The sequence below is a fragment of the Trichechus manatus genome, unplaced genomic scaffold (genome assembly GCF_000243295.1).
Source record: "Trichechus manatus latirostris isolate Lorelei unplaced genomic scaffold, TriManLat1.0 scaffold00009, whole genome shotgun sequence".
Lineage (NCBI taxonomy): Eukaryota > Metazoa > Chordata > Mammalia > Sirenia > Trichechidae > Trichechus > Trichechus manatus.
In genome coordinates this window covers 1,001,615-1,028,275 of record NW_004443945.1, presented here as the reverse complement: position 1 = coordinate 1,028,275, position 26,661 = coordinate 1,001,615, and the positions used below count along the sequence as shown (strand labels likewise).

Sequence of the window (26,661 nt, the reverse complement as noted above, 5' to 3'; positions counted from 1 at the left end):
GAAGGTCTCTTTCCACATCACCCTAGATCTAGTTTAGTAACTTAAGTTTCTTTTCTGTTCCTCTCTCTTCTTCCCCTTTGAGATATTTAAAGTATGGGCCCCAAATCAGCCTAGTAGGCAGAAGAATTACCTGGGCAGAATTTCTAGATATTTTTTCAGTGATTGGAATTATCTGAATGTTTCCCTCCATCTCAGCACCCCCAAACCCCCATACCTCCATTCTTCCTACACTATACTTTATTCCAATGCAGTGGTCATGCTGAGGACAACTACCCACAGCTCAAGCACTCCACAAAGTACAGAAGTGAAGATGGGGCAGGGTCTCTTGTTTTCCTCCATGGGACACTCCAGCAATCGGGTGTGTAGATGACCCTGCAGAGGACAAGATGGCTAGGGGGACATGATAACCACAACAATGGGGTGAAGAAGTTATTTTGAGGATTTTTTGCTCGATGGCTTGGGAATGCTCATCCTTGGGGGCACCATCCCATCTTTGCCTATGTGCTCTTGGCAACTTGTGACTGAATTCAAGACTAGAATTCAGGATTGGAAACCAGGAAGCCTTGGTTCAATCCTTGTCATGACTACTGGCATAGAACAGATCTTGTTCTTGCCTGGGACCTGAGTGTATCACATGTAAAGTGGACAATTCCTGTCTTTCTTCTCCATTGTCTTGAGGCTTCTGTCTCTTCACAGGGGCTGGCCGTACAAATAGTATTATTTTCTGTCACTTCGTGGAAACTCGGTGTTAAGAGCCCGAGGGTTATCTAAAGTTTCATCTTTAAATGCATCGTGGCTTAACTGCTCCCTTGCCTGGATTCAAGTTTAGTCACTCACACACTTGGATGCTGCTGATTTTAGATCAATCCTCTGACTTCTCAACTCGTAAGACTGTATTGATATTGTTACTGTTGTTGTTCGGAGCTGCCATCGAGTCGGCCGCTAACTTATGGTGACTTCATGCATAAAGGAACAAAACACTGCCCGGTCCTGCACCGTCCCCGTGATCGGTTGGGGATTGGACCTTTGTGATCTGTGGGGTTTTCACTGGCTGATTTTCAGAAATAGATTGTCAGGCCTTTCTTCCTAGTCCGTCTTAATCTGGAAGCTCCTCTGAGACGTGTTCAGCATCATAGCAACACTCAAGTCTCCACTGACAGATGAGCGGTGGCTGCGCATGAAGCACATTGGCCAGGAACCGAATCCAGGTCTCCTACACAGAAGGCAAAAATTCCGCCACTGACCCACCAGTGCCTCGTAAGGTTGGATTACATACATAGTTTTCCAACCCTTTTTTTTTTTTTTTTTTTTACCAAAGTGAAACTTTTTTCTTCAAATATAGCTGTATAAAGGAGTCCAACATATAAAATAGATAAATGCAGAGCCGCTGGGGTTGAAGTGAGAAAGCAAGGAGCCATAGCCATTTCCTGTCCCTCGCTGTCCCAGTCGTGGGGCTCCTGCAGCACTTCGTGGAGGGGCTTCTGTGCCTTGCTGGGCTGTGCACCGGGACCCTTCAGCAGGCTCTGCGGTTGAGATCTAGGGCAGCTGTCTGGCCACATATAACTGTGGCAGTGATGACAACAGGAGTGGTAGCAGCAGGGAATCAGTGTACGGCTAACGCTGCATTTGAATTACACCCAATTCTCCTGCCTCTCTGCTACTCACTAGTTGATCAACCAAGCCCTTAAACCCAAACCAGCTGAAGGAGAAACACACATGCTAACTGTGGGGCTTTGGGGTTTCACACTAGCCTGTGCAAGGCCCCTCAGTGCTCTGCCTGGAAAGAAAGAGGATCTCCTGAGACCTTTCGGAGAGGTAAGCAGTCAGGGATCGCTGGCCCCCATTTTATAGATGAGGAAGTGGAGCCTTTGAGAGGACTGGCAATGCGTTTAAGACCTTGGAATTCCTCAACAGGAGACTCAGTGCTGAGAGCATTTACTCAGTGTTAGGATGAGTGGCCCAGTTTGCACGTTGGCTAAAACTTGTCCATATTGGTTTCATCGCTCCCCTTGCACCAAATCCCTGAGCCATTGACAAGGTCCATGTTCAGGGTTAAGATGCAATTCATTTCTCCAACCATGTGCAAGGATGAATAAAACATAATGGGTATTCCAAGGAAGTTAAAATTTCATAGGGATTAGGAGACAGAAGAAAAATTTGCAGGTCTTCAATAAACCAGAGGAGGGTAAATACTACAAAAGCATGATAAATTTCAAAATAGGTCAAAATCCCATCTAGTCAGAAGGATGACCTGGCCCTTGAGGGGCTGGTTGGCAGTCAGTGAGTTGAATTTCGGAGGGCATTCTGGCCGGAGGGTTTAGCATGAGCTAACGTACAGAGGTAGGCAAACCTGGAGAGTGCTGTATGAATAGCACGCCACTCAACTGACCTAAACCCAGGATGCGTGGAGGGGAGTCGCAGAAGGAAGCATTTGCAAAGGAAGGATGAGTTGAGCTATGGAAGCCCTTAAGGTCAAGTACTCTGACTTGGATAGCCGATGGGCATTAATGGAAGGTTGTCGTCTACTGAGTTATAAATGTGATTCTGTATGAGGACTAGTCATCAGGCAGTGGTGTGTAGGATAGATTGCTGGGAGCAGAGACCATTAAGGCAGCACATGGCAGCGGTCCAGGCAAGAGACAACGAGATCTTATGCCAGAGTGGCAGCATCAGTGGAGTATGGTAGAGAAGCCAGTGGAAGCAGTGGGGCCCAGAAAGGTGAACCGAAGGGCAGGGCCTGGGGCCTCAAAGTCACTTACTGTTTTGGGTTTTAACCTTGAAAAAGAATAACAGTGAAATGGAGGGTCAGGATGGATTTTTTTAAACGTATCTTTTAGGTCCCCCAATCCACGCTGAACCCCTAGAGTGTTAGAAACAGATGAGCGAATGCCAGCTCATTCAATTTTAAGGAAACATGAGGCTGGAAGGAGCCTTAAATGTCACCTGATTCAGCCTGTGGCCCCAGGCAGAATGGCATCAAAACCATCCCAGACAGATGGTTTGCTCGCTCTATTCCTGTGCACCTTGCGAGATTCCACAGGTTTTCCCCTTAGTCCTCTTAACTGTGGCAAAGGGAATTTATTATCAATGAGAGTTTTATCTTTTCCTTACTACATCTTAATGCCGTTTACAAGTGGGAAGTTCTCAGTTATGGCTAGCCAGAATCCTACTTGCTGCAAGGTAAGTCTGTTTCGTCCTATATCCCTATATCCTTAGTTTAGATAAATGTGATTTGCATTATAAAACAGACATCATAACCCTCAGGTAAACGCTGAGAAGGAGCTCAGTGCAACCAATATGGCTTCATGCTTTTCATAGATAAATGGATCCAAAAACCAAACCAAACCCATTGCCACTGAGTCACTTCTGACTCACAGCAACCCTATAGAACAGAGTAGAGCTGCCCCATAGGGTTTCCAAGGAGCGGCTGGTGGATTTGAACTGCTGACCTTTTGGTTAGCAACCAAACGCTTAACCACTGCACCACCAGGACCCCAGATAAATGGATAGATGATTGTAATTTGATTCATTGCTTCTATCTTAATTGGTGAGTTACCAATGGAATAAAAAGATATTTCACCCCCCACCACAAATAATGTCCTCTTTTAGAGAGAAATTTCCAGTGGTCTCCTAAACATGGTCTCATCTCCCTGGAATTTCGAAAGCCGCTTGTTTTAGTCTGTCACTGGGGATGGCGCAGACATGGGATGGGATGGATGCTAGAGTTGTCAACCATAGCTCCATGAGGATGGATATTGGAAAAAAAAACAGAAAAGACGCCCCATCGGAAAATTCCAAAGCATTGAAGCATGTTTATATTGAAGCGTGTCCTCAGAAAGGAGAAGAGAAGGCAGCATCAGGAGGCCTTCAACTCTGGGTGTTGAGCAGGGTGTGGGCCTCTTCTTCTATTCCTGTAGAAGGTGGTGATGGCAGAGCCTTCAGCACCTGACAGTGCGATGCATTAAAATGGACCCTGTTTTGGTTCCTCAAGTATAAAAGGCCTTTTTTTTCCCTCGGAGAGGCAAACGGAATATATAACATACAAAGATACATAAATTTCCATACAAATATCTTCTTTACCAGCTGTAATTAAGATATTTGCATGTAAAGAGAACACTGTGTTCCCTTGACTTCCCTTGGTAGGGAATTGTATTCCTCTCATAATCCTCAAAGCTGGAGGCTTTCTGATCTGGGTGACTAGACAGGAGGAGGAGGAGGAAGCAGGGGACTGGGTCAATACGGCATCTGGAATAGAGAATTTTAAACACGGTTTATAACGCTGGTGGTGGTTGTTGCTGTTTTTCCAGACTAACCCCACAGGAAACGCTGGAGGGGTAGAGGGAGGAGGCTCCAGAGAAGATGGGCAGCAGCTGATGTTGTCTGAGCAGAGCACATACCCACTCTAGAGTCAGGCAGCGGTTCTTTGGTTCCTCGAACTTCTGTTTACTAGCTGTGTGACCTTAGGACAGTTACTCAAATTATCTGAGCCTTAGGTTCCTCACCTGAAAAAAATGAGAACAATTTCTTCTTTTGTGCGGATTAAATGAGATAATGTATGCCAATTGCCTGGTACCTATTAGGCACTTAATATATGGTTATTATTCTATGTAAGCGAATAAGGTAGAAATTATATATACGACATTTTAACTACTTTAAAGTTACAAACTGAAGTATTTCTTGTGATGGGTCTTTGGTGCTGGATACTAAAAGTGAAGGGGAGAAGAGCCTACAAAAATTGAAGGGAAAGGAAGACCTAGGGAGATTACAAACAAAACCAGATTACTCTACTCAAGGACTGGTTTAGACATTCGAGTTGGTCTGTTGGAAGCTCAGGAAGAAAAAGAAAGCACTTTTAGTTGGTCAAAACAAGAGATTTTTCCATTATGGAATTAGGGCCCATAACAAGTTGCCTGGAGCCCTGGTGGAGCAGTGGTTAAGAGCTTGGCTGCTAACCAAAAGTTCGGCAGTTCGAATCCACCAGCTGCTCCTTGGAAACCTGTGGGGCAGTTCTACCCTGTCCTATAGGGTCACTATGAGTTGGAATAAACTCGACAGCAATGGGTAGTAGTAGTAGTAACAAGGTGCCTGAGTGGCATAAATGGTTTGTGCTGGACTACCTACTAACCTAAAGGTTGGCCGTTCGAAACCATCTAGTAGTGCCGCAGTAGAAAGACCTGGTGATCTGCTTCCATAAAGATCACAGCCAAGCAAACCCTGTGGAACAATTCTACTAGGTAACACACGGGATCACCATGAGTCAGAAATGACTTGACAGCAATGGGGTTTTTTTTTTTTTTTTTTTTGGTTTAACAAGAGATAAAGTCTCTGGCACATGCGGTTTGTGATTGGCTGCTAACCTAAAGGTTGGTGTTTTGAACCCACCTAGAGGCTCTGCACTTCTGTAAAGATTATTACAGCTGAGAAAACCCTATGGAACAGTTCTACTGAGTAACACATGCGGTTCCCATGAGTCAGAATTGACTGGATGGCAATGAGTTTGATTTTTTGCTTTTTTGGAACAAGAGCTAAGTTTTGACAATTGTGAACCATGAATTCGACAGTAAACAAAGGTCTTCAGAATTAGAGCATCACTCTCCATGCTTCCTATGTGTGTGTTGCCCGTGTCACTGTGGAGGCAGATTTCAGGGTCATGCATCCTGGAGACTTGGGGATAGAGACGTGGCTGGCGTAAGTACGGCCTCTCTCCTTTCTCTTTCTTGTAATTAGCAACATGCTGATGGCTGCTTATTATTGTACATGGCAGGACACAATGTACATGCAAGTGCTTTGTAAATTGTTGGCTTGGGTGTTGTTCGTTTTCTCACCGCCACTGCTATTATTGCCATTATCATCTGTGCTTAGTAAATGACTGCGTGTGTTCTGAAAAAAAAAGAGGCAAGTTCATCAAGATCCCAAAGTTGATTGACAGGGGTGGCCAGTATGCCATTTTTCTCACTCTGCCAATCACCACGACAACCTTGGTTACCTCTCCTCCTCTGGGTCATCCTCTCTAGCCTCCAAGGTCAGGTTGGACCTTTTAGTTGTGGCCCAGTGTGTTCTTGAAGCTGGCTGCTTGCTTATCTGATGTGCCAACCCCCAACTGCTTGATCTTTTTATTTTTTCAAGCCCTTGAATCATTTGGGTACATGTCTGTCCTGTACCTCTCTGCAGCATAAGTAACCGTGAAGGCAGAGGAACCCATCCCATTTTTAGCGCAGTGATTTTCAGATAGAAAATGCTTAAGAAAAATGACTTAATTTTAAAATACATAATACCAGAATGGATGTTTGTAAAGGGTAAGGAATAATACCCCCGCTGGCCTATGCAATCTTAAGTGGATCTGTATGAGTCCCCACTTGCTGACACCGACGGTCAGCAAGGGGCTCTAGGTAGATACATCTGGAAGATATAATGAGGTCACTTAAGGGAAAGCCGGCAGGATCTGATTCTTACCAAAGACCCAAACATCTGCTCATCATGAAGAGTCTGAGATAATGTCTCACAGTAATTAAACCACCCACGAGACTCGAGTTAGCACCAGAAGGACAATTTATTGACACACACAGGGGACTGGATTATTTAAAGGCTATGTGATCAAAGCATTCACTCCCAGTGAGCCAGTCTATGTGGGAAGCCTGATTATAATGAGAAGGTTGCTTAAAGAGGAAGGAAGTCAGAGGAATCAAATGATTAACAGTGCTATGGATTGAATTGTGTCCACCAAAAATATATGTTGTAAATCCTAACTTCTATGCCTGTGGTTATGATCTCATTTGGGAATGGGTTGTCTTTGTTATGTTAATGAGACAAGATTAGTGTAGCCGGTGTCTTGAGTCAGTCTCTTCTGAGATATAAAAGAGATTAAACAAGCAAGGGAAAGAATCAGAGATGGGGGAAGAGAGATGCCAAGCCACATGAAGATCACTGAAGAGCAGAAGCTCAAAGAGACAAGGACCTTAGCTGGCACCCTGAATTCAGACTTCTAGCTTCCTAAACTGTGAGAAGATAAATTCTGTTTGTTAAAGCCATCCCCTTGTGGTATTTCTGTTACAGCAGCACTAGGTAATTAAGACAAACAGCATCCAGCTAAGAAAGACTGATACATCATCTCATCACAGAGATCTCCTGACTTGCCAGTAGGGCCAGAAATACTCCAAGTCTCATGCCTAAATCTCCCTTTCCCCTGACCAAAGCCAAGACGAGATGAACATCACTGCCATCCACTTGTGTGACTATCCTTTTTCCCGGGCCTCTACGACCATTAAGTGCTCTTTCTGAAAGACATGTTCTTTCTTCATATGATACAGTTGACCCGTGATGGCCTGGGAACCACTCGGGCTTTTGCAGACAAGTTTAAATATATATCCATGTTCTCATCTCTGTCATGCTATCTTAAAGAAACCGATCTTTTTTTTTCAAATACTTGGGAGTCACTTTTTATAGTTCCTAATGCTTTCTTGGAAACCCTGGTGGCCTAATGGTTAGGAGCTATGGCTGCTAACCAAAAAGTCGGCAGTTCAAATCCACCAGGTGCTCCTCAGAAACCCTATGGGGCAGTTCTTCTCTGTCCCATAGGGTTGCGATGAGCTGGAATCAACCAGACAGCAGCAGGTTTGGTTTTGGTTGATGCTTTCTCTTTCTATTTGCATCGAACAAATCTGCTGCAAAAGACCCCTTTAAAATGTTAAAAAGCAAAGATGTCACTTTGAGGACTAGGGTGTGCCTGATTCAAGCCATGATATTTTCAATCGCCTCATATGCATGCGAAAGCTGGACAATGAATAAGGAAGACCAAAGAAGAATTGATGCCTTTAAATTATGGTGCTGGGGAAGAATATTGAATATACCATGGTTTGCCAGAAGAATGAACAAATCTGTCTTGGAGGAAGTACAGTCAGAATGCTCCTTGGAAGAGAGGATGGTGAGACTTTGTCTCACATACTTTGGACACGTTATCAGGAGGGACCAACCCCTGGAGAGGGACATCATGCTTGGTAAGGTAGAAGGTCAGCTAAAGTGAGGAAGACTGTCAGCAAAATGGATTGACACGGTGGCTGTAACAATGGGATCAAGCATAGCAATGATTGTGAGGGTGATGCAGGACCACGCAGTGTTTTGTTCTGTTGTACATAGGGTCGCTATGAGTAGAAAATGACTCAATGGCACCTAACAACAACAACAATGCTTTCTATGTCACTGAATTGCCTTCGTATCTGAAAGATGACTTCTTTTGCTGTGTCTCAGTTTAGCTGCCATAATATCAAGTACTATATGGCCCAGGGATGGCAAGTAGGTTTTATCTTAGGTCCCGGTTCTGAATGACTGGCAGAGGTTGCCTAGAGTAGAGCAATGAGGGGAATTTGGGCTGCATCTTGATTTGAGGGAAAGTCATGTGATAATCAGCTGATGATGTCTTCCATGTGTATAGGAAGGGGATTGGTGGTACCTGTGTCATTTTGTTTCCAGTCCTGGCATATACCATTCCAATCGGTGCTCTAAATTCAGAGATTCTTCTGGACCCTTTTTGAATGCTCTAGCTTTGGCTTCTCACTAGTGGAGGGATTCTAATAAAGTGTGAATTTATTGAATATACCTGTGTTAAAGAATCATAAACAGAAGGAAGAGTTTGCCATAGTTTGCTGGGTGAGCCTGCACTATTGAGGCTAATTTAGGTTTATTTTCCCAAGTTTACGTAGATGGGACTAGTATCCCAATATCCTAAATTATCATTTACTGACCTTTCCCTCACAGTTCACTTAAGCATTTGACTTATATACAGTAAACATGTCTTGTTTCTTGATAGAATCCTGTTCCAGTCTACCAGAGTTAAGCGTCTAAATGGAGCTCTCCCTTTCAGCTTTGTTCCAACTGCAACATTTTATTAATATGCCACCAACATCTTTAAGTGCTTTTTTTGTTTTTTTGGAACATTGAAAATCCCAAGTCTTGGTTTTGCTCCTAGAGTCCTACTCCCAAGTGGATGTTGTTTCAATTATCAAAATTCTTTGCATGCATCCATTCTATGGTTATGACCCCACCCAACTGGACTCTTTTCCTACATACATTAACCTCTTTGGTTCATAAATATTTTATGAGAGCCCTTGATTAGTGCCTGGGTAAAATATGGATAAGTAATATAGATTGGTAAACTCATGAAATCCAGGCTAGAAATGAACTTGGAGATCATCTTGTCAAACCCACTTACTTAACGGCCAAGGACTATGACCTCCAGAGAGGACACAGGCGTTACTCAAGTTCACACACGTAATTAACGGAAGAACCAAGACAAGAATCTTGGTCTCCCATCCTGCAGGTCTAGTACAAGATCATGTATCATCATAAACTACTGTAAGGTCAACTGGGCAGGCATTATTATTCCCATTTACAGACAAGTAAACTGAGGCTCAGAAAAATTAATCAGTATTCCTCATATTGCACAATAAATGAAGGGCAAAGTTGAGATCAGTGTTCTGATTCATAATTCAGTAGGGTTTTTTAGGAACAGTGAGGTCACTTTTGAACAGAATTTGTTAGTAGGGTACCAGAATAGTATTGTCTTTACAAAGTTAGGTAAACTTAGAGTTAAAAACATGAACATATAATTAACCAGTTGCAGAATTTTTTTTTTCTAATAGAGCTTTGTAGCAGGACATTCAAGAAAAAGTAGGCAGCTGGGGTGACTAAGGTCTGGACACTGCAGCAAGGAAGAAGATCTTAATTAAAGGAGTTTGGGGGTTACACCAAAAACAAACCTGTTGCTGTCGAGTCGATTCCAACTCATTACAACCCTATAGGGCAGAATAGAACTCCCCCATAGGGTTTCGAAGGAACGGCTGATGGATTCGAACTGCCGACCTTTGGTTAGCAGCCAAGCTCTTAACTACTGTGCCACCTTACAGAATAGTTGTAAAGCAGGCAGCAGTAAGGTGGTTTGAGCCAAGTGTAGTCCCAAGAATGTAGCATAGATTCAGTGAAACTGAAGAGTGAGGAAGGGATACTAGAAGCAGGAGAGGTGGTGGTCGAAGATGAGAATTGCTGTGCTGAAACCTCTAAACGTGTTTCAGGAAGTGGGTTTTTAAAATATTTATTGTGAAAATATGGTTTCAAGGATATCTGTCGCCACATAGTAGCTTAGTATTTCCATAAGCAATATCCATGCCTTATTTAACCCATCACACATTCTTCACACCTAACACCATACTTTGTGTATGGTAGGCATTCCATAAATGTATGTTAAATGAAATAAACAAAGAGACAGTGTGCTTATTGGTGAATGGTTGATTTTGATGGTGCTCAAGGGCACTGAAGCTTGGCCTGATCAGAAATCACAAAACCAAGTTTCGGTACAGAGGCTCAGAGGTTCTTCATCATTGTCATCTGGTAAATAGACTCTGTATCACCCTTCCTTAGCCACAGAAGTGGCAAGAATAGAAAGCTCTAGGTATATTTCAAACTCTAAGGTGGCAAAGCACAGTGCCATAGGCAATTAACTTACCCCTATTATCTGAAAGTAGAATGTATTACTCTGTAAGAGAGTGGGTTCCCCAGCTCCTGTGGTTTTCCAGAAAATCTAGATAGCCACATTTTAGAGATGTTATAGAGACACATGATTTGGACATGAGGTTGCAGTAGGTGACCTCAAAATTTTACTGTTTTCCAGTTCTGAGATTCTAGGGGTCAACTCTATAATAGACAGTGCTTAGATAAGTGCAAAGCAGTACAGTAATTTAAGCAATCATTATTGTGCATGTGCAAGGAACTGTGTCAATATATATTTCTATATTATGAAAGAGTGTATGTATCTATACTATGATGCTATGCTATATTAGGCCTAATTCATCCTCTTCATAGCTACAAATTCACAGGTTTGCCTTCTTTCTCTCCAAGATCTGTATCACAGAACTGTTCTCTTCCCTCATACCTCATCATCTGTCACCTGCCCTGTCACCTCCTCTCTTTGTGACTATGTTTGTCTCACTTTGATATCCTAAAGGCTTTCTCCCTCCTTTCTACTGGAAAAATCCACAGTCTCTTCTACATTAAAGAAAAATCTTCATTTGACCTTTCTGCTCCTTCCAACTTCCGTTTCTCTCCTTGACTACAAAAATAGGTAGTTTTCGTCTTCTTTCTTAATTTTTAGACTTCTAATCTTACCACTTCATTGAATATGCACTTTTGGGGTCACTAATTATCTCATCGTGGCCAGATTCAAATATTTTTCAAGTGTAATCCTTTTTTGAACTATCTGTTGAATGACATTCTTAATAACCACCATATTCCTCTCACACTGCCCCCTCACTGCTTAATATTCTTGTTCATCGTCTCAGCAATGTGTTGCTTCCCAATTTATTCCCCTTTCTGACCATTCTTTACCTCATTCATTGATTTCTCTTCTTCCTCGCCTTTAAAGTTCTGGTGCCGTTATTTTAGACATCTACTTAGAAAACCTTACACATTCACATGGTTATAACCACTTTTCACTTTTATGCAGAAGCTGTTTCAATTTACATTTTTAGCTTCCACCTCTTCTCCCTTTGATTGCTTAATCTGTAAGCCTACCCTGGAGAGTTCTTTGGCAATTGAAACTTGGCATGTTGGAAATAAAACTCACCATGCTGCCTCCTGCTTCTCAAATAGGTGCTCCTCAGCGGTCCGTTAGCATCAACGAAAACTCTCTTCGGAAGTTCCCAAGAAGTGGAGTCATTTTTGAAACTGACTATTCATCACCTACACCTAATTCCTCACCAGATCCTGCAATGTCTTTCTTTACAGCACCCAAGTTTCATGCGTTTGTTGGCATGTTGGTAGAAACGACCCTGGTCCACACATGATCAGACCAACATCTGGATCAGTGCACACACCTCAGGTTGCTGTGTCAGCTGACAAAATCTCATCTCAAAGCCATCCCACCCATACTCCTCAAACTTCTCATCATTTCACCTCCTTGTTTAAGAACCTTGAGTGAATACTTGTTTCTCAAAATTATAAAATTCTCACCTTGGCCTCAAGACCCTCAAGCACTCCATCTTCCTGGCCCTTGCCATAACAAGCTCCCTCAGTCCTACTCCAGCCAATCTGTCCCCTATTCCTTAATAACACTTGTTCATGTCCACTTTTCATGAGGCCTTCTCTTTCCAACTCTCCGTCTATCCTTTTTCTCATGCCGTTCTTTGCTCGTTCTCTCTGTTCCTCACTGCCATCAAACCTCAGCGATCCCCATGTCGTTGTCTCCATTGGATGGTCTCCTCAGTGTCACCGTATTGATTAGCACATTCGAAGGAGCTGCCTCATGAACATGCTTTTCAGTCATTCCCTGTGCTTCTTCTTGGCCTCTGGGAGAGCAGGAGCTGTTACTCTTGTATTTTGTACACAGATCTTGACCCAGGAGGTGCTTGAGAGATGCCATTGCTAAGTCACTGAGAGCCCCTCCTCTAACACAGCCTCACACACCACTTCCTCTGACCTCTCAAGAGGCCTTTCAAGGGAAGTGGGTTTTTCCTGAGCTGTAATGGGTAGTGTGAATGCTGACTCTGTTGACAGCAAGGAGGAGGAGCTTGTGGCTCCATGCAGACAGCATCCAGTTAACCGACCTCCTTTCCAAATCAGAAAGGTGGGGCAGAGGAGCTGTGGAGCCCTAAAATAGTGGTAAGTCAGTGTTTTCTGCTAGAGACAATATGGACAAAAATTCCCTCAGAAGCTTTGGAGAATGTGCTATTTCTTTTATTTAAGGGGTTGAAAATTTTAGATAAAATTTATTTTCTTTCAGGGTAGTAAGATGGCTGGGAGGCTCATTCTGTCAGGAGTAGGACTGAGCCTTTGGAGGAAAGCCAGCTGACTCTTGGTGTCTCTAAAGGAAGGCAGCTGGGTGTCACATATTGGGAGTGGTACTATGGTGTGTCTGCTGAGCTGTGAGTGGTGTTTCTGAGCGGACTCCTGGATGAAGGTTTTGGAGATGGTCACTGTGGTCAACCTTCCTCACTAGTGGTGTAGTAGAAATGTTTGGAGGCTGTGGCCAGGAGAGACACACTATTCAGTTACAGATATACCCTCTCCCTTCTCCTCCCTTCTTTCATCCTCCCATGCTTCCTTTTTCTCCCTTCATCCCTTTTCTTCTCTTCCCCTACCCTGCTTTCTCCCCCCATTCACTGTCAGGAAGGGCCATTCCAGAAGGGCCCATTCAGCGTGTCGTGGCAGAAGCAGAGGCTAGCAGCACCAACAGCTTCCACAGTGAGTCTGGATTTTATTTTGGGGCCAGGGGGCTGGGCAGGGTAGTTCACACACAGACTGACAGCTTTCAGGCTTTGGAGAGGACCTTCCATTGGCCAGGCAGTTACTTCCAACATCTCTTTTCCTGCCTCCCACCATGGTGGCATCATGCAACTCCCATGGAAGTTTCCTGCCAAAGCCATTGATGTGCTTGGGATGTCTCATGGGGAGGCAGCATGGTGGGTGGTGGAGGGGCCATGATCTGCTGAAATTAGGGGCATAGCTGGGAGGGCTGCTGGAGTTAACATGGCTGCCGAAGATTCTGTCCAGGCCTGTGTGTGTGGTGGTGGCTGGATGCTCTGCATGGACGATGGTTTGGCTGCTTTCTTGCATTTCAAGAGGTGTGACCTTTAGTTCTGAGTACACTTTGGGTTCCCACACTCCAGAAGAGTTTCCCTTTAAGGAACCAAGAATGCCACATAGACTAAACCATCTGAGGGACAAGAGGTCTCCCCATTGACCTCATACCGAGCTTTGTCTAAAAACTTTGGTATTCTGAGCAGTTATGAGTCATAACCCTGAGTATTTGGGGGGGGGCCTTCCCCTCCCCATTTTAATTTCTATGACAGTTTCTGGCATGGAGATAGACATACTGCAGAGTCAGTCAAAGTTCTATCTGTCTTGCCTTGAGAATCAGACTGAATTGGATGGCTTCCTTCCAAAGGGCACCACTCTTTGGCTAGAGATGTTTTCCTTCTCTTCTGGGAATGGCCCACTTGGTAATACAGAACCACAGAATTTACCTACTCAGCCTTAGCATTCCAGCCAGACTAGGAAGCATAAGTCCTGTTCACCATCTTGAGATGCTTTCTCATAGGTCAAATCTGCTGATTCCAAACACTGACCAGGTGTGGTGTAGTTGAGTTAAAAGTGAGAAACTTCCAGTTTCTAATACATGATATCACCCTGATGCTGGAATCTTATGGGCAAGTGCTTGGGAATGCTTTTACAATTTCATTCATTCCTCTTGTGATTTGGTTAAGGAGGTAAATTAAGCATAGCTTAGCCGCCCAGATTCTTTAAGGTTCATGTGCTTATAGGTATCTCATCTTGGAACTACTACCAATAACAACATTGAAGTTTAGGATTTTCCAATGTTAAAAGCTGTGTATCGCTAGAGTATATCAGAAAGGACATGCTTGTCAGCCTAGTGAAAATTTTGAAAGTAAGACTTTTATAGGAGATTATTCAATCTCTTCTCATGCTTTTAAAATCACATGTATTTCAGTCACATCAGGATCAAACTGTTGGTTTCAGGAGTTGATGAGTTTCATGAAAGTATCAAGCTGGTCAAATATATTAATTAATTCCAACAAATAGATATTATTAATCAACTGTGTATATTTGATTGTCTATACTTGGACACTTCTGAGAATGAAAGAGGAAGATGTTAATAAGAAAATAGAAACCATAGGCATAAATTGGGACCTTCCCTTGGAAATTGGGCTGTATGACCACTTTATTAATGTACTGTGAACTATCCTAGGTGCTAGGGAGTTTTCTTTCCAGTTGCTGTCAAGTCAGTTCCTACTCATGGCGACACCATGTGCTTCAGTACTAAAACTGTGGTTGATAGGTTTTCATAGCTGTGACATTTCGGAAGCAAATCTCCAGGCCTTTCTTCTAAGACACCTCTGGGTGGGTTCGAACCACCAATCTTTCGGTTGGAAGCCAACAGTGCTTAACCATTTGCAACACCCAGAGATGCCTATGCTAGGAATACACTGTGAATGAGATAGACCAAAATCCCTGTCCTTAATAAGGGAGACAGAAGATAAAGGTACAGTAAAATACATAGTATGTTAGAGAGTAATAGGTCCTAAGAAGAAACATAAAGCAGAGAGGAGAAAAAGAAATGTCAGGAGGTGGTGGTGGTGGTCGTGGTGGTGGTGGTGGAGTATGTGTGTGTGTATATGCAGTTTTAGACAAGGAGGTCAAAGCAATTGAATTTCCTAAAGAATATAATATGTTTTAGTTTATTTACTTAAGTCAAGAAGGGCTTTCATGGCTTGGCTAAAACAAGTTAGGTCTGGAAATCTGAATCTAAACTGAGAAATACTTAAAAACTTTGGAATGACAAAAGTCAAGGAAAGAGAATCAGGTGGCCATGACATAGGAAGCCTCAGGCCCTTGTCTACTTGATGGTTCATATAGATTTCATCTCCTACTGACTTCACCGAGAAAGCTTCAGAAAGGGAGTAAAGCTGTGGATTGGTCCATTTGGGGGAGCATCATTACAGAATGTTCCCTATCTTTGATTGGCCCTGGCCTTTCAGGATATCTTAAGGCCCTTCCTTCTTCCATCTTGTGTCCTTGAGGGTGGTGGGAGGACAGCAACTTACATTTGTTGAGCACCTACCATAGTCAAGGACCTTCCTAGGGGTTTGAGTAAGTTAATTTATTTAATACATACTGTCTGCATGAAGAAGTTATTATAGTCCTACTCTAGGGATGAGAACACTGAGGTTTAAACATGTTGTTAGGTGCCGATGAGCCGGTTCTGACTCATAGCAACCCTATGGACAACAAAACAAAACACTGCCTAGTCCTGCGCCATCCTTACAATCATTGCTATGTTTGAACCCATTGTTGGGGCCACTGTGTCAATCCATCTCATTGAGGGTTTTCTTTTTACCAAGCATGATGCCCTTCTCCAGGGACTGATCCCTCCTGATCACATGTCCAGAGTACATGAGACAAAGTCTCCTCATCCTTGCTTCTAAGGAGCATTCTGGCTGTACATAGAACTAGAAAATAGTTAACTTTAGAACAGAACTAGAGCAAGGATTCAAACCCAGGTTGAAATGAGTCTGAAATCCTGCCTTTATCAGTTAGTCTCAGCATCCAACCATAGATACCAGTCACCAAGAAATGGGAGTAAGTAAAGAGAGGTAGGACTCACTAGGGTACCGCAAGTTCCTGTGTACGGGCTGGTTTGCATGGCTGTAGAGTGTTGAGGTGGTTGTCAATGTCTTTGATAACTGTGCATGAAGGTAGAGCAACCTCTGCTGCTTCTCCGTATGTGTGGTCACTGGGAATTGGGATAGGCATGCGGAATTGTCCTGGCATGAGAGCAAGTCTTCCTGTAGTGACATCCACCCTGGGCAGGAAATGGAGGATTGACTTCAGCGTGTCAGTGTTTCTGGGTTTCATGCACGTTGGAAGGAGGAATGGTGCATGGTGTCTGTGTATAGACAATAGGGGTGGGGAGAATGCATGCAGAATTCTGACACTGGACAAAGATTTTTCAACAGGGATCTGAGTGATGAGTTGAGTTTGAAGATAATCCCAAATTTCATGTCTGCCTTTGTGAATGGACTCCACAGGCTGACCTCATCCAGTCTTGGGACTGCTATTAATAAGAAGCAGGATGTCTCTGGACCACATCTCAGACATTGTGGTTATACTCAGCATCAATATCACTGTGTAACCTTGTATTTATTTGTGACGCACATTAATATACCCTCAGAAAAAAATTAGGTAGCATTTGCTTTATGCATAAGGTGGGCTCCTGGAAAAGTTGTGTGGCAAGCAAACCACCACTTAGATGCACGAGACCTGCTAGAGCAAAGTGAAGAATTATTTTGGGATGTCAATAACTTCGTCCAGTTTTCCTTTTTGGTTCAAGCAGCGTGTTTCCAACTGTGACGCTGTTATTTCCTTGGACTTCTGTAACACATTTATCCAGACTTCTCAGTGCACTTCAAGGCAATGCCTCTTTTAGTTTCACAGTATCTGTCCTATGGGTAGAGAGAAGTTATTACTCTGTCATTTAGCAAGAATTTTCTCCATCATCACAATGTCAGTGCCACCTAGGAATATTATCCAGGCACTTCAATGTCCCTCACTGTGGTTTTCTAACTGTTGGATTCTAGCTACCTCATCAATTCCTAGTTCTTCACTAGGAATTGTCGTCTGGTTTCCCGTCCTCACTTTGATACTCAAGGTCTAAGGTGTAAGGGGCATCATTGATATTCCTCCATAGGATTCTCCTCTCTGGCTTTATTGCTCTGAGTCCCTTTCCTGGCAAAAACAAACCAGCAAACAAACTACTTTTTCCTCTAAAAGATTAACCCATCTCAACATCAGTTGGCGTCTCTATTCTGGGTGCATGTGCTCTGTGGAGTCCCAATCGGGCATAGGGATAAAGATTAGAAATGTCTGCTTATCTATCAAGTTGAAAAGGATATTCCTTCTTTCTCTGATTGCACAGGGCACACCTTGCCACTCACACATACAGGGTATGTCTTAATTCTAGGAAGGGTTGAGTTGTAGCTAGGTCAGTGCCCAAGCCTTAGACCCAAATATATGTGGACATTAGCCACAAGTGTGCCCCAGTACAGGAATCTACTTAGAGACCAGATCATAAGCATATTCTTTACACGAACGTACTAAGAGCCCAGGGGTGTATCTCCACCCCAACAAAACTAATCTTTCTAAGAAGCCTGAGAACACATGCCTGACTGTTTGTATGCCCAACACACATATGGAAAGCTTAAGACAAGCTCTTCTTACTGCTCTCTGCATGCTAGTGTGTTTCAGCTGTTGCTGAGGTTGTGGGATGGGCGGGCCTGTTACCATGAAGTTGTTTGGTGTATCCAGAGTACTGGAGAGTGCACTAACACTTTGATGGACTCAAACATTAACAAACTTTAACAACCCTGAAATTGTGGAATGTGATTTCCACCTTCTTTTTGTTATCCCAAGTCTGGCAATTTAAGATGGTTAAGACTGGCCTTTTGGGGAACACAATACATTCTCCTGTGTGAGATGTTTCTTAATTACAGGGTACTTTGTGCCCTTATAAGTTCAGGGAAATCAGTTGTGTGCTGCCAGGGCCAGTCTTCTGGGTCCTTTCCTGGAGATTTATCCAGAGATCGGGACTCTACCCATTCAATGGTATTTAATCTTTGACCTCCTAGTTCCCTTAGCATTTTGCCCTCTGATGATCTGAAGAATAGAGACTCTCAGATCAGAGGAAGCCCCCAGAATAAAATGATAAGAGTTGCCTGGAACAGAGTGGGGGCTCAGATCTTCATGTAAAGGGGTTATGGAGAGTCAAAGGGAAGGTGGCAGAGAAGGGTAGGGAATCTTCCTGGTGTGCCACCCAGCAGTATTCAATAGGAAATTTGCCCTAGTGTTTGTGAAGGGCTCCTATACTCCTTATTCTGATTCCTGTCTTTAAAGTTGGTCAAGTCCATTTGTGCCCACAATTCTTTTGGGACAAACGACTCATGAGAAATCCATATGTCTGGAAGAACAATGGCATGACCCCCTGTCTGAGGATGCTGGTGGAGATGATATGATTTCCTCTGTCTCCTCTGCCCAGGTCTGCAGAACATTAGCTAGTTCCTCTGATTTTTGCTTCCTTCTCCCATCCTGTCACTTGTGGCTAACTCTAATGGAAAGTACATGTCTGATGTGGCCTCCAGCTAAATGCATCTGATTAAAGAAGCCTGGTGTCCAGGCAGATGCAGCCATACAAGGAAAGATTTCAGATCAGATGCTGAACTTTGTAAACTGTGTCTTTGTGATGCTTTATGGCTGGCAAAGCTCTGGACTGTGGGTGCCACCATGTAGGCAGGGAAGGACAAACAAGCCACCAGGTGGGTCAGAGAAGGGCTATTGTAGTTCTGCCCTACCTTGGCAAGCTGGTTTGCTGTCTGAGTCTCTCTGAGTCCTTCTTAGGTTTTTTTTTTTTCTTTATTTTTTAATAGAAATAGACATTTTATTCATAGATGTAGCGACTAACTTGAGAGTTGAATTTTCCAGTGGTAGATCGGAATTATTTCAACCTCAAGGGACAGAAAACCTCACCCAATCTACTTTCAGCAACCAGGGAATTTATTGCCTTAGTAATAATAATAAAAATTCCAGGTTTAGGACTGATTTCTGATGTGACTTCATTCTAGGACCCCAATAATGTCAACAGGCACATTATCGTTCTCCCTTTTTCTCATCTTCAGTCAGTCTTCTTCCTACGATCCTTCTACTTGTCTCTGCCTCCCTCTTTTTCTGCCTGAGACAATGATCTGATCTGAAAGAAAGAGACATTAATGGGAAGTAGATTTCTAACTAATCAAGCATAATGAATTTTGAAAATTATGATGATAAATGCTACTGCAGTGGAGCAGATTATCTGGAACTTAGACGCCCAGTCACAAAGACTCATCTCCATCATGGAGGCCTTTTCATCAGGAGTCCAGCACACTGGGCATGAAATAATTGCTGTCATTTTTACAGGAGTCAGACAGGCATTATGCAGAGAAAGGCAGTGAGGGAAAGACTGAGGAAGCAGAGCCCAGGACTGGCTCCCTTTTTCCAGCCTATGAGGAACACAGGATGTTTTCTGGTGCCATTTTTATGAACGCTCTCTGAACTGATTGGAGGCTACCATCTTACTTCATTGTATCTGCTGATGTCAGTATTTCTGAGTGAAAATTTCCCATCAGCTTTTACATAAAACACATTTGTAGAAATCAAATACTAGGATTTCTATCACATCTTCCAAAATCTGCCATGTTCAACCCATCAAAAAGATGTATAGGCCTTAAAAATCTTTATTAGTGTATCTTCAGCTTGGAAGGAGAGTATAACATGGTTCTTATGAATGTTGGTTTTGTAATCAGAATGATTTGGGTACAAGGCTTGTGTCTTCCACCTTTCAGTCTTTTGAGCTTGCACAAGTTGCTCAACCCTTTTCTTTCTGTACTTGTGCAATATTGGTAATAATAATCTTAGAGCCAAGGCATAGTGGGAGGACTGAATGAAGCGGTGCATTGAATTCATTTATCCTCAGTGCTGGCAGAGTGTAAGCACTCAATAAGTTGTTATCGCCTCGTTCACTGAAGGCAAGCCATTCAGCTCTCACTCCACCCTGGGAATGGCACAGCATCTCTTCATACCTCAGATATGGTGGAGGCCAGGGGTTTTTCAATAAAACAATATAAGGCCTCTACCCTTGGAGATTACCTACTCCATTCCCTAGCCTACCTCTACCTTTTGGGGACCCACTAGGAGACTCTAAGAAACATACATCATCCCAGTTTTATTAACCCGCAACAAGAAGCCCCTTTGCTCCACTCCCTCTTCTATGCTTTTGGAAACATGAATGTGTTTGAAAAAACAACCCAACTGTGATTGCTGGCTTAGCATTTAAGACTTTCTTCTGGGTTCATCTTCAGAGAAATCTTCCTCCACCTTTTGCCCTTGAAGGAAAAGCCAAGAGGTAGGGCTTGTTTATAAAGGGGAAAGGAGCAGCCCACAGCTGCAGGCCCCAGATTATGGCCTGGGTTGCCAGATGCTGTGTGGAAGTATAGCCCCTCCATCCCTTTCATCTGAGACTGCCCTTGGCCCACAGCCTTCACTGAAGAGAGGCATCTTGGGACCCAGTTCTGGAGTAGCAGGGCCATGTGGAACTAAGTGAGCCTCAGAACTCTAACCTTCTCACAAGGCTGAGAGGGACATCCAGAGGTTATCCAGTCCCTGCTTCGCCAAATCATAGTGTTTTGGAACCAGATGATACCTGAAAAGTCAACTAGTCTAATCCTCTCCCTCACCCTACCGATTTTATAGATGCAGACAGAGGAACCTACAGATGAGCCACGTGGTATGATGTAAACATGGGGCAGACTCTGGAGCTCCTGAGTTCTGGCCCATTACTCATCTTGGCCTGACTGCAACACACACACACACACACACACACACACACGCACACACACGCACACTCATTCTGAACAGTCAGGCTGCCTAATGCTGCAGATGTTGGGAAAGACCTTGGGATGAGCTGCTGCTCAGTGCTCTTGATGCATTGATTCCAATAAGAAACTGATGCTTTGAAAAATCTCATGCAGTTTTCAAGGGGGGAGGAACTTTTGACAATCTTCTAACCCAACTATGTCATTATTACAGATGTGAACATTGAGACCAAAAGGGAAACACATGCCAAAGTCATAGGGTGGTACATACTGGTGGAACTGCAGCGAGAACTCTGATGCCCGACTCTCAATCTAGTGCTCTTTATCTCTATCCTACACTTTCCTTGGTGTCAGATTTTCTCTCTGGCTGCCTCCCTCCGTGAATGCTGGAGATGTCTATAGTCACAGTAGAGGCTGTGCGGCTGAGTTAATCAATACCCTTTCCTGGAATTACTCAGGGGAAAGGCTAACTAGGAATCTGTGATGTACAAGAATAGTAGTGATACTAGCTTATGTTGATTTAATCACTTTGCAATTCACAGAGAGCTTTAACTGCTATTATCACCCAGCCACAGTCTCCCCCTTAGAGTTTAACCTGGTTATTTCTTCTCAGTTGAATTCCCACCTTCAAATGAAGATAGAGGATTTTATCCACTGCTTCACGTTTGTGATCCTGCCATACTTCTAGCAAGTGAACCATGGGCTCCCTCCTCGTCATGCTCCAAGAGTCTTTTTCTTGGAGTCTCATTTTCCACTGGGTGAACCCAATTGCTGTAGAGTCAAAGCCGACTCATGGCAACCGCATATGTTACAAAGTAGAACTGCTCCATAGGGTTTTCTTGGCTGTAATCTTTACGGAAGCAGATCGCCAGCCCTTTCTTCTGCAATGTCACTGGGTGGTTTCGAACTGTCAGACTTTGGGTTAGTAGTCAAGGGAAAACTGTTTGTGCCACCCAGGGTGAAGCAGGACAATCAATTCTTAAGTACGTTGTAGGTGCGTGCAATGTCTAGTTTTGTCCATCTTCTTGCCTCGACTGACTCCAGCAGCTAAGTCAGTGGATGGATTGGAAGTTCAGATCCAGCTCAGAGAAGCAAGGTATGGCAGCCTTTAGTCTAAGGAGGAACTGCATATATATATATATATATCTTTAAATAATGTTGTACTGCATTTTAGGTGAAAGGTTACACAGCAAATTAGGTTAACTTTTAACAATTTTTATATAAATTGTCCCCTGCTGTTGGTTACAATTTTTATTATAATGTGTCAACATTCTCATTTCCATTCTGTTTGTTCTGTTTCCATTGATCTAGCTTCCCTTCCCCTCTTTGCCTTCTCATCTTTGCTTTTGGGTAACTGTTGACCATTTGGTTTCATATAGTTAATTGTTGAAGGTAGCACATTACTCATGGGTGATATTGTTTATTTTATAAGCCAATCTATTATTTGGCTGAAAAGTGACCCACAGAAACAGCTTCAATCCCAAGTTCAATGGGTATCTTAGGGCAATAGTCTTGGGGGTTCCTCTAGTCTCTATTGGTCCAGTAGGTCTGGCCAGAAACTGCATATTTTTAATGTCATTTCCCATGATGCTCTTCCAACTTTCCTTTGCCTGAGGATATAGCCATTGATGGTAGGTTTCTGATGCGGTATGTATTGTTTACCGAAGTAATTAAAATATACAAAATGTTCCCTGTTCCCCATTTTTGCGCTTCTTCCCCAGCTACTTCTGGCGTTTTCGGTTGGCAGCTAATAAAACAAAAGAGGAGTCCAGAAGCCTGAGACTCCCTCCAGCTAGAGTGATTTTAACTGTAGCTACAACCATGCTTTTCTGGCTAATCTGCCGGACTGGCAGTAAGTGCCATAATCTACCGACTATAGATGTTTCATTAAGGGTACAGAGAAAGTTGAGGAAGGGAGGAGGAAGGAGGCAAGAATTTGATTTGTTTATTATAGCAGCACAAAACCAGAAAAGACTTCTCATCTTTCCTTGGGGTTGCCCTACATTGAAGGAACAATAGTCAAAGACACTTGAAGTCTACTTCTTCATCAAACCTAGCTCTTCACTACCCCTCATCACCAAATACCTCCATCTACCCACACACACAGGTAGTTCAGTGGTAGAATTCTCACCTCTAATGCAGGAGAAAGGGGTTCAATTCCCGGCCAGTGCACCATAAGCATAGTTACCACCCATCTATCGGTGGAATCTTGCATGTTGCTATGATGCTTGAACAGGTTACAGTAGAACTTCCAGACCAGGAAAAAAGCCCTGGTAATTTACTTTCAAAAAACCAGTCAATGAAAACATTATGGATCACACACACACACACACACACACACACACACACACACACATACACACACAATACATGGAAACTAAATAATACAGTACTAAAAAAAATTGGGTCATAGAAGAAATCAAAGGTGAAATTTAAAATTTCCTAGAATCAAACAAAAATGAAATGCAACATATCAAAACCTTTAAGACACAGCAAAAGCAGTACTCAGAGAGAAATTTACAGCAATAAATGCCTACATTAAAAAAGAAGAAAGATCCAAAATCATTAACTTACACTGACAACTTGAACAAATAGAAAATGTAGAGCAAAAGAAATCAAAAGCTACCAGAAAAAAAGGAAATAGTAAAGATCAGGGCAGAAATAATCTAAATAGAAAACAGAAAAACAATAGAAAGAATCAACAAAACCAGAAGTTGGTTTTTTGAAAGGAACAATAAAATAAACAAACCACTGGCGAGACTGACAAAAGGAAAACAAAAAACAAAACCAAAAACAGAAAAGGCAAATAACCAAATTAAGAAATGAAATTGGTGACGTTACAACCAATCTAACAGAGATTAAGAAGATCATAACTGATTACTATAAAAAATTGTACTCCAACAAATTTGAACACCTAGATGAAATGGACAAATTCCTAGAAACACACTGCCTATCCAAACTAATACAAACAGAGGTAGAAGATTTAAACAAATCCATTACAAAAGAAAAGATTGAAGATGTCATCAAAAAATTGCCAGCAACAACAACAAAAAAGCCCTGGACCAGATGTCTACTCTGGAGAATTCTACCAAGCATTCAGAGGAGAATTGACACCAATCCTATTCAATCTCTTCAAAAATATAGAAGAGGAAGGAACACTACTGAACCCTATCTATTAAGCCAGCATAACCCTGAGACCTCAACCAGGCAAAGACATCACAAAAAAAGAAAATTACAGACCAATATCCCTTATGAACATAGATGCAAAAAATTTCAACAAAATTCTAGTCAACAGACATTAGTAACACACACACACACACACACACATATATATATACACACACACATACATCATACACCATGTTCAAGTGGATTCATACCAGGATTACAACGATGGTTCAACATTAAAAAATCAATCAAAGTAATCCACCACGTAAATAAAAAAAAAAAAGAACTATGCAATCACATCAATTGATGCAGAAACGGCATTTAATAAAATTCAACACCTTTCCTGATAAAATCTCTCAGAAAAACAGGAATAAAAGGGAAATTTCTCAACATAATTAAGGACATATATGCAAAACAGCAGCCAACATTATACTCAACGGAGAAAGGCTGAGAACCTTTCCTTTGAAAATGGAAATGAGACAAGGATGCCCATTATCATCACTCTTATTCAACATTGTACCGGAAGTCCTAGCCGGAGCAATAAGACAAGAAAGAGAAATAAAACGTATCTACATTGGAAAGGAAGGAGTAAAACAATCTCTATTTGCATATGACATGATCCTATACATAGAAGATCCTAAAGATTCAACAAGAAAACTGCGGAACTAATAGAAGAATTTAGCAATGTTTCAGGGAACAAGATCAACGCACAAAAATTAGTTGGGTTCCTCTACACTAACAAAGATTACTCTGAAAAACAAATCAAGAAAACAATACCATTTACAATAGCCCCCAAATCGGTAAAATACCTAGGAATTAACCTAACCAGGGACATAAAAGACTTATGCAATGAAAATTATAAAATACTACTACAAGAGACTAAAAGAGACACACAAAAAATGAAAACATCCCACGCTCATGTATTGGAAGACTTAATATAATGAAAATGTCAATTCTTCCTAAAGCGATCTACAGATACAATGCAATCCCGATACAAATCCCAACAACATTTTTTACTGAGATGGAAAAACTAATGTTCAGCTTCATATGGAAGGGAAAGAAACCATGAATATTCAAAGCAATATTGGAGAAAAAAAGAACAAAGCAGGAGGCCTCACACTCTCCAATATCAAAACATACTATGCAGCCACTATAATCAAAGCAGCCTGTGTTGGTTCAACTATAGATGCACAGACCAGTGGAATAGAATTGAGAACTCAGAATTAAACCTAGCCATCTACTGAAACTGATTTTTGACAAAGGGGCAAAGTCCGTATAGTGGGGCAGAAACAGTCTCCTTAACAAATGGTGCTGGTAAAACTGGATATCCACCTGCAGAAAGATGAAATAGGACCCATACCTCACATCATACACAAAAACTAACTCAAAATGGATCAAAGACCTAAATGTTAAAACCATAAAATTCCTAGAAAAAAACATAGGGAGAAAACTATGGGACCTAATCTTTTGTAAAAATAGGAAAGCAAGCATTACAACAAATACACGAATAGAAGAAAACAAAATAGGTAAAAGTGACTTCATAAAAAATTAAAAAGTCATGCTCATCAAAAGACTTTATTAAAAGAGTAAATAAACAACCTACAGTCTGGGAAAAAAATCTTTGGAAATGATTTATTTGATAAGGGTCTAATCTCTAAAATCTATAGAAAATAGAGAACTGCAATAACTCACCAAAAAACTAACAACTCAATCACAAAATGGGCAAAGGACATGAAAAGAACCTTCACCAAAGAGGACATCCAAGCAGCCAACAAATGTATGAAAAGATGTTCACAATCATTAGCCATTAGAGAGCTGCAAATCAGAACTACAATGAGATATCATCTTACCCTGACTAAAACGGCACTGATTAGAAACATAGATAACAACGAATGGTGGTGAAAATGTGGGGAGATTGGAACCCTTATCTATTGCCTGGTGGGACTGTAAAATGGTACAACCACTATGGAACATAGTATGGTGTTTTCTTAAAAAACTAGAAGTAGAACTACCCTGTGAGAGAACCAACAAACCTGTCTTGGAAGAAGTACACACAGAATTCTCCTTAGGAGCGAGGATGGTGAGACTTCGTCTCATGTACTTTGGACATATTATCAGGAGGGACCATATCCTTGAGAAGGACATCATGGTTGGTAAGGTAGGGGGTCAGTGAAAAGAGGAAGACCCTCAATGAGATGGATTGACACAGTGGCTGCAACTATGGGCTCAAACATAGCAATAATTGTGAAGATGGCACAGGACCAGGCAGTATTTTATTCTGTTGTACATAGGTTAGCTATAAGTTGGAACTGACTCAGTGACACCTAACAACAACAGCATGATCCAGCAGTCCCACTCCTAGGTATATACCCTACCAAAACCAAACCCAACCCATTGCCATTGAGTTGAGTTTTTTTTTTTATGTTTTAATGTACTTCAGGTGAAGGCTTACAGAACAAATAGTTTCTCATGAAACAGTAGTACACATGTTGTTTTATGACATTGGTTAACAACCCCACAACATATTAAC

The 26,661-nt window shown here is 42.2% G+C and overlaps 1 protein-coding gene across 6 annotated transcripts in view; it reads left to right on the top strand.

The window, feature by feature from the left end:
- NTRK3 (neurotrophic receptor tyrosine kinase 3) overlaps positions 1-26,661 on the top strand; it is a 469,571-nt gene that overhangs the window by 409,169 nt on the left and 33,741 nt on the right. Inside the window, exon 15 of one of the 6 annotated variants that reach the window (XM_023725925.1) lies at positions 13,153-13,227. The exons of the other annotated variants lie outside the window; for them this stretch is intronic. Within the exon in view, the coding sequence (XP_023581693.1) occupies positions 13,153-13,227 (75 nt within the window). The remainder of the gene's footprint in view (positions 1-13,152; positions 13,228-26,661) is intronic. 6 annotated transcript variants of the gene reach the window in all.